At 46.9% G+C, this 8705-nt stretch overlaps 1 protein-coding gene across 1 annotated transcript; it reads left to right on the top strand.

Annotated features, from left to right (window-relative positions):
* The first annotated feature begins 5803 nt into the window (after window positions 1-5803).
* On the top strand, window positions 5804-6708 carry LOC105050879 (auxin-responsive protein SAUR50). Its single transcript, XM_010931091.4, has one exon. The coding sequence runs from the start codon at window positions 5978-5980 to the stop codon at window positions 6476-6478; it is 501 nt and encodes a 166-aa protein (XP_010929393.2). The 5' UTR covers window positions 5804-5977; the 3' UTR covers window positions 6479-6708.
* Window positions 6709-8705: the final 1997 nt, after the last annotated feature.

The raw sequence follows: 8705 nt of genomic DNA, 5'->3' as shown, positions 1-8705 counted from the left end.
TGTCATCGTCTCTGGCGGGATGCCCGACATATCTGCTGCCGACCAAGCGAATACGTCGGCATTAACCTTCAGCAGCTCCACCAGCTGTCGTCGGTCGGGGTCGGGTAATTGGGACCCGACCCAAATCGTTTGCTCGAAATTCTCCAATACCGGGATGGGAACCTACTGTTCGACCGGTTCACCCCGTTCTTCTTCTTCCCGTTGGTCCAACTTGTCGACCGTCAGGGAGTTCTTTGACTCGTTGCCCTGAGCAGAGATCTAAAAGCATCGTCGGGCGAGTTGTTGATCCCCGCATATTTCTCCGACTCCATTTTTGGTCGGAAATCGAACCAGGAGATGGTACGTCGAAACTATCGCCCTGAGGGTATTTAGTCCGGGTCTTCCGAGTATGGCATTGTAGGTCGAAGGCACTCAGACGACCGCAAAGGTCAAGTAGACTGTGCTTTGTCGTGGTTTGGTTCCGACCGTCACGAGCAAAGTAACTTTCCCTTCCACCGCGACAGCGTCCCCAGCAAAGCCTATCAAGGGCGTAGAGGCTCTCTTGAGTCGGTCGGTCGATAGTCGCATCCGGGAGAAGGTCGAGTAAAATAAAACGTTCGTTGAACTTTCATTATCTACAAAGATTTTTTTTACATCATAATTGGCTATTGTTGCCGAGACAACAACAGCATCATCATGGAGAGTCTGGATGCCCCGAATATCTTCATCTGTAAAAGTAATTACGTCATCTGGGCGCACCTTCTTCGTCGGCTCCCCTCCAGTAGACATCCCCGGTCCCAGTCGTTTAGAAATCATATTGATGACCCCGGTCGTGGGCTGATTAGTCGTTGCCTCTTCAGTCGGCTGGGGTCGTCAGTCGGCAACGGATTGGGTCGGCGGGTTCCTCCGAAATTTGCCGAGATATCCCCGACGTATGAGGGCTTCGATCTCATCCTTAAGCTGGATGCACTGCTCGATATTGTGGCCGTGGCCCCGGTGGAATCAGCAGTACTTTCGTCGGTCGAGGCCCTTTGCCTTCAGAGGCGGGGGCCGCCACAGGTACTCTTCTCCTTCGATCTCCATCAAAATTTGCGCACGAGGAGCAGAGAGAGGAGTGTAGGAGTCATACCTGGGGCGTGTCGGTCTTGGACTACGCCGTCGGGGCGACCTCTGGTTCCATTGTGGGGGTGAGACCCGACTGACGGTCGGGGGCCTGCTAGGCTCGACGGGGGTCCGATCCTTCCTTCGCTTCTCCCTCGGGCCCTTGGGCTCGGTCAGGTGCCTGTCGGAGGCTCCTTCATCCGTGTGCATGTACTTGTACGCGCGCTCCAATAATTCAGCGTATGTTCGGGGGAGGGTCTTGTCCAAAGAATAAGTGAATCGGGACACCCTCAGCCCTCATTTCATGGTCGAGATGGCCATGTCTTCATTGAGATCCCGAACCTCGAGCGTGGCCGTGTTGAATCGCGCCATAAAATATCGGAGCGTCTCGTTTTCTCCCTGTTTAAGGGAGAAAAGGCTGTCCTAAGTTCGTGGCGACTTTCGGCTGGTGCTGAAGTGAGCCACGAAAGAGTGCTCGAGCTGCCTAAAGGAGTGGATGCTCCCGGATCGAAGATCGGAGTACTAGGCCCTGGCAGTTTTGCGAAGCGTGGTGGGAAAGCCGATGCAAAGAAGAGCGTCGGTTGCCCCTTGGATGGTATGAGAGCTTTATAGCTCTCCAGGTGGTCGATCAGATCGGTGGAGCCGTCGTAAGGCTCCACGTGTGGCATCTTGAACCGATTGGGGATCGATTCATCGAGGATGAGTCAGGAGAGAGATTGGGCGGTCTGAAAGTCGACGTCGTTCGAGGACTTCTGCCCGTCCACCTGCAGCTGGGCAAGCCGACGGTCGATTTCTTCGAACCTGCGTTCGTAGTGTCGATCCGTCAGTGCTGAGAGATCCCGGGGGTGGAGTCTCCCGATGAATCCGAGAGGGAAGCGGACTGTGTTCGCGACCGCTTCTCCTTCCTCACCCGTTCCAGTTGGGAAGGAGATGGCCGTCGAGACTGATGGGTGTCACGCCACGGCCGCCCCTCCTCCTCTCGATGGGAGCACTGTGGCAGGTGCTCCCGAGGAGGCGACGGAGACCGACACAAGCGTTGGCAGCTGCTCCTGGAGGACATCGGACGCGCCGCCGGTTGGTCGGCCGATGAGGGCGGCGGCCAGATCGGTTGTTGCTGAAGGCTTTTGACCGTGTCTGTCAGCACGATCATCTGCCGCACGATCGTCGTGATCTGTGCCTCCGTGGTCACCGCGGGATGGGGAGAGCTAGGTTCCGCCATGGAGGGTGGAGGAGAGGCCTCTTCCCGACGGGAAGAGTGCTTCGTCGATCCAGTGACCCTCGACCGCTGAGCTCTTATCTTTGTCATCTTGGATTCCGTGAGGGGTACAATCTCTGGTGCCGTCAATGAAGTACTAACTCGCTCCCCCTACCTGGCGCGCCAAATCTGTTGCGGCCAATCCCCTCGTCGCCTGGTCATCGGGAACGAGCGCTTGCAAAAGAAAGTCCGCATTGATCGGAGGTGGCTCCGACGGAGACCCTCCGACGGTCAAGTCAGAGAGGAGTCTAGGCAACAGTAAAAAGAAACAAGGAGCTCAGCGTGAGAGGGTGAGAGCTAGAGAGGAGGAGGGATTCAAGGGTTTCGAAAGGAACTTCCTCAGCATTGTTGCTTTCCCGGATTTATAGTAAGAGGTGGTATGGTCCCGCCGTCGGTGATGTAGACAACTGGAGAGTTGTCAAATCGTCAGGGTTGTCACGTCGTTGACGAGCTGACAGGTCCTAGAAATTAATTCGCGTCCTTGGCAGGACAGCGCCCCAGGCTCCTGGCAGGACAACATCCCCTGACGGTCGCACGACATGTCCTTGATAGGACTGCAGCCCTTACCGCTCATCCGGCGTCTAGAAGGGCCTGCAGAGGTCGGGTGTCAGTTGTCCAAACCGATGGTAAGTCGATGGTGTCCCACCCGACAGGGGGTCGGCAACGGGGGATCGACTTTCAGGCGGTCGGAGGCGGCGTTAGCCCGTTAGGTCGATCCGTTCCGGTCGGGCACGATCGGAAGTTACTGTCGGTGTTGTCCGCCGTCGGTCGGGCGAAGTCGGTCAGTCCATCCCCATAGATGGGTCGGCATCGAGACCCGTCGTTGAGTCGGCGTTTAGGATCGGTCGACGTTGGTGAGTCGGCATTAGGATCTGTCGGTACATCCCAATAGTAATCAAAATATTGCGATCCATTTTCAATTTTGCATAGTTGTACAAATAGGAGGATTTCAAGAAGGAATTTGTTCATTCTTGGACAGTTCTATATCCATTATACGAAATACTCACTCAAACTTCAACTCGGGAAGGATTACTTTTCAAAGTCCAAGCCTGGCATAAATTTGTGTTAACGATCGACTCGCGAACCATAAAACAACAACATTAGATAACCTAAAAAAAAGCCACTAGAAATGAGGATTCGTGGTCTATACGGTAGAACCCCTTGGCATGCAAAGTTTCAGTGCAAGTGTAGAGATTAGTGGCGAGAATGTCTCTGGTCGATCGTGCTTCGCCATAGAATGGTTCCTCCAAGTACTGCCAAAAAAAATGGATATCCATCCGTACCGAGATTGCAACTGCCACAATTCCAACTGTTGAACGGAATCAACGCCCATCGGATTGTCATCGACACATTGCTCCAAGCATCCTACCTACGTCTAGTCTAGATAAAACCTATGCATTTTTCCTTTTTTTTTTTTTTTGAAAACGCTAAAAATGACAAACTAGCATGAAGAAAAACGCAAGCTCTTGGCTAGGCTAGGGTTGGCGGAGGCCACATGCTTGCGTGCCATCCCCTCTTTCCGATTTCCGAGAAAAATCCCAATCCCCCTGCGTGATGAAGCGGGTTCACGAGTCGGTCGGACAAGCACGGCCGGTCCAACAGAGAATCCAATCTATGCCCGCCTCCGAACTCTGCCCTGCCGCCGCTACGAATGTCGGGCAGCGCCGCCCGCGCCTGTGGACCCCACGCCCCAGCAACACCTGTCATTCTCCTATTGGTCCGGCCATCCTTTTGGCCCTTTGGCACAAGGATATCCGATATCCCTCCCTTGTTCCATTTATTTCCAAAAATTATAAATTTTGGAGGGGTACTTTCATATTTAAATCCAAGCGTAGGGGTAACGTCGCAGCGCGCACGGTTATCGGTGCACCTTGGTTGCCCTCTTTCCCAGGCATCCCAGACTGCAACTTTAGCCACTTCTTTTATCTTTTCGAGCAGCAAGCAGCAGCAGCGTCACCCTGTTTAACCGATCCGGTACATTACTATTTGTTGTGGATTCAAACGGTATTCGGGCCGTATCGATCTTCCAGTGTAGTTGGAATGTCGTACGAAGCCATGTGGCTTGTCTCCTCACAAGAGCCGTCCATTCTATCCCAATTGGAATCTGATCTCGGCAGGAGCCGTACAATGATGTGCGATTTAAATTTCGAAAACTATTGGGGTATATTAAAAAAAAAAAATTGATTAAAAATCAATTTAGTTGAGAATGCAAAATTATTAATAGATCATCCCGTGCCTGTGGTAATAGACTCGTCGTACATGCACCGGTTAATGACCGAATAGAATCCGCCAATAATTCGAGTTATGCACTCCAATAACTGATGCTGGTCCATCAACGATGACAAGACTGACAGAACTGGACCTTTTTTTTTTTTTTTTGTTTGGTACAATCAGAACCGGACCTTTAGCAACCAAATATAATTTAACATCTCGATGCAGACTTGCTCCTGAGGAGGATACTATTAGCACATGAATGAATGGACTAGAACGATAGCGTCAGAGCAGCAATACCTTGTTTCTGAAACTCGATGATGTAGTATGATTTAGACGTGTGCCATATTGGCATCAATTTATTTCATAATGTATTTGTTGCCGGAACCAGAATAGATTAAAAAAAAAAAAAAAGTAAAAGATGGATGGAGCACCTGCATAGAGACTTTTGAAGCGTGCACCCAGAATAAATTTTCGCCTGCTCGGCGAATAGAGATTTTGATTGGTCAAAGATTGTGGTGGCCATTCTTGTACCGGCGTACGATATTGTATAAATAAGTATGGTTTTGACATTATTTGGAAATAAATATGCCATGTCTATTAATGCCTAACTAGTGGTAGCAATAAAGAAAGAACCAGCGGATCTACAAATCTATGATTGGTCGAATACCAGAGGAATATTTCCCAAAGAAAAAAAATCTGCTTGCTGAAAATATTCCATATAATGAAGGAGATTTAACAAAAAGTTTGACCATACAAGCAAATCCTCTATAGGCAGATCTGCTAAATAAAGTAGTTTCTGAAAAAAAAAAAAAATCTGTTACGATTCTTCTATTCGAAATAAATTGATTTTATTCCGTGACGTATGCACACATAATTTATTACCTTGCCCCCAAAACTTTTCCGATTTCACCTTTCCCACTTCTCAAAAAGGAGGGAAAAAAAAAAAAAGAAAAAGAAAACTTAAATAATTTCTTAAAAAGAAGAAAGATACTAATTATTACGCTAAACTCTTTCCTACAATTTTTTTTAATTTAAGCTTGGCAGATCGAAGAAGAATTTATACATCGATTTCTCATAGAATTAAAATCAACTTTTCTTTTTTTGTCGTTTGGATGGGGATGATACGTATATTGAATCGATACGGACTGGTACTAAGCATGTTTATCCGGCGATAAATAGAAGGGCATTCTAGACTTCCAGTATATCCCTAAACTTATTATTTTGTAATATTTAAACCCTCCTTTACCTCTTCAACCTCCATTCGCTCGCCGCTATACGCCATCCTTCTTCTCAAAATCATTTCTTTCTTTCTCCTCATCCCATCTATCCCTCTCCATCGTCCAAAAGAGAGAAAAAGGAAAGAGCGAGCGACTTTCTTCTACATTATATATTATATCTACCGTAATAATAGTTTTCTTTCTCCGTTTTATGTTTTTTTGTTTAAAAAAAATGGCGACGGCCATCAAGAAGGTGGAGAAGATCCGGCAGATCGTGCAGCTGAAGCACGTGATGAAGCGGTGGCGGGCTCTCAGCCTCCGTGGCGGCGGGGGAGGGCGGCGCTCCTCTCAATCCGAGTGGGAGTCCGGCTCGAACCGGCCGGTCCGGGCCGGCTTCGTGGCGGTGTACGTGGGCCCGGAGCGGCGGCGGTTCGTGATCCCGACTCGGTTCCTGAACCTGCCGGTGTTGGCATCGCTGCTGGAACGGGCAGAGGAGGAGTACGGCTTCCAGCCGACCGGCGGTCTTGCGCTTCCATGCGACCCGGCTTTTTTCCAGTGGGTCGTCGACGCACTCGACCGGGAAGAGGACCGGTTCAAGGGTCTTGACCTCGACGCCTTCCTCCGTCTCTTCGCCGACCGCACCTCTTCCTCCCCCTGTAGGGACTCCTCCTACAGTGGCTTCACTCCTCTTTTATCCAAGACTAACGTTTGATCGGGCGCTTTTTGCCCTTTCTTTTGTTTTTTCTGAAGTAGTTTCGGTCCTCGAGGATTTTTAGTTTTTAACCTCTTTTTCTAAACTCTTTATGTACAAAGAAATGGTGATGCAATCTGGGGGACAAGGGAGAATGTGATGTCTTCGATGCATCCGTCCATATTCATGTTTCCATGCATGAGATCCCAGTGTCTCCTTTTTAACGTTAATTTTAAGCTCGTTTGATCCCAGTGTCTCCTTTTTAACGTTAATTTTAAGCTCGTTTTTTTGGGTAGATGATGATGAAAAATATAATGCAATTGATTCGGATAACTGACTTCTAGTGCATGAATTAATGGTTTTGTGGATGGGTTTGATGGTGATGGTGATGATGATGTAGTTGAATTGGAGAGGAAAATAAAAAAGAATGGTAATGTGGCTGTTTGATGATGGATGCTAGTGATAGAGAGAAATATTTCATTTTTTGTCGCAATTAATTCCAATTATTCTGTCGTAATGCTTGTTATTATTTTCTTTGAGTGTGATATTACTAGAAGATTGCTGGTTAAGGATCATTAAGCACGTTATCTTGATTCCTGAGTGCTTGGGTAAGATATGCATGTACCTCTCACATAGCTTAAACTGGTGCGGCAATGGCTGTTTTGATTCTCTGGTGTTACGTTGGACTACGTAGCCTACCCCATCTTTTATGGAAAAAGTTATGAAATATGGTCATGCCACTATGTGTGCCGACGACCGACCACTATCCAATGCTAGCAATTATTTCAGATTGTGTTAAGATATATCAGGAAGGGTTTCATGTAAGCATATAGCATGTTGTTTTCTTGCAGAGGAAATTTTTTTTCTAATGCTCTCTCTCTCTCTCTCTCTCTCTCTCTCTCTATATATATATATATATAGAGAGAGAGAGAGAGATATGCGTGTGTGTATTGGAGAGGTGGGAAGTTTCAAGCCATAGTGTTGAAGGTGCAAAAGTTTCCTTGGCAACCAACTTCATGCATGTTGATTGCTTGGCGTTTTCTATAATTAGTTGAAAGGAAGGCGTGGCAAGGGAATAATATAATGCAAATGTTGTTCAGGGTGGACACAACTCGACAATTGCTAGCCCAATTTATTTGCACCCACATGTAAAAAATGGGGCGTCCTGCATCAATCATAAGGTGACAAGATCATCTAGAGATTTCATGTATGACTTTTTAAAGGTAATGTCGGATTCACAGTTTTCTTGATTCCGATATTACTGTTATCATTGTGATACTTGTAAATCTATTGTCAGGCAAAAACTCTGAAATAATCCGTATGTGCCATTTTGGATGGAACACCATATTTCGTAGAATGGGGAATGCGAAAATTTGCTTTCCTTGTGGAGCTAGATGGTATCCATTAGCTGTTTAGGGTGACCCTGAAGATTTTATGTATATATATATACACACACAAATATCGGTATAAACCATTTCCTTGTTATCTATGCTATTTAACAATTAAGATAGCAATAGGGAAAGCTAGTGAGCAATTGGATAAATTTTCATAGGAGATTTCTTCCTTACTTTGGCATTCATCAGAAAGCCACAGCACCCACATCAACTAATGCAGTGACCTTGGGCCCAGGCCATCTTATATTATTCATATTCGTAACCTGCTTGATTGCAATAATTGCGAACCGTCCCAAGATTTCTTTCCAACTTTATGCTATTCAATCTCCTGACAAATTGGCCTCTTCCCTTTTTTTTTTTTTTTTTTTTTCCGGCATTGTTGGTCCGCATGGGTGGGCTTGCGCTCCGTCAGTTAGCCGTTATTCACCTACTCTAACGTTCTCAATTACTCAGGCATTTATTATGAGAAACGAATTGGAAATTCATCTAAGATAGGTGGCATTGCAAAACACCAGACCATTCCAATGTACCATTCACGTGAGATGCATGGACCGTTATATATCATGGATGTCTTATGCGTAACTTCAGATTACAAGAGTATAGCTGCTGAGGTGGTGGCATCCCAATAGAGCGGATCATTTGCTTTCAACGAAATGACTTGGATTCAATTCATCATACTATGATTAAATATTAGAATACAAATGACTGTGAATGAAACGTATCCTAATAGTCCGAACATGACATCTAAAAGTAGATTTAGTCCCGTGAGCTCTCGACGGTACTGAAATGATGTACTCATCCGTTAAGTTCATCCATACGATGAGAATGAGACCATCTATTCACCCAAATTCGAT

This window comes from Elaeis guineensis, chromosome 8, assembly GCF_000442705.2.
Source record: "Elaeis guineensis isolate ETL-2024a chromosome 8, EG11, whole genome shotgun sequence".
Taxonomy (NCBI): domain Eukaryota; kingdom Viridiplantae; phylum Streptophyta; class Magnoliopsida; order Arecales; family Arecaceae; genus Elaeis; species Elaeis guineensis.
This window is presented reverse-complemented; position numbering and strand designations above follow the sequence as displayed.

What these genes read in the sequence shown, in the direction of transcription:
- LOC105050879 (XM_010931091.4), top strand. Translation starts at nt 5,978, where the DNA reads ATGTTTTTTTGTTTAAAAAAAATGGCGACGGCCATCAAGAAGGTGGAG.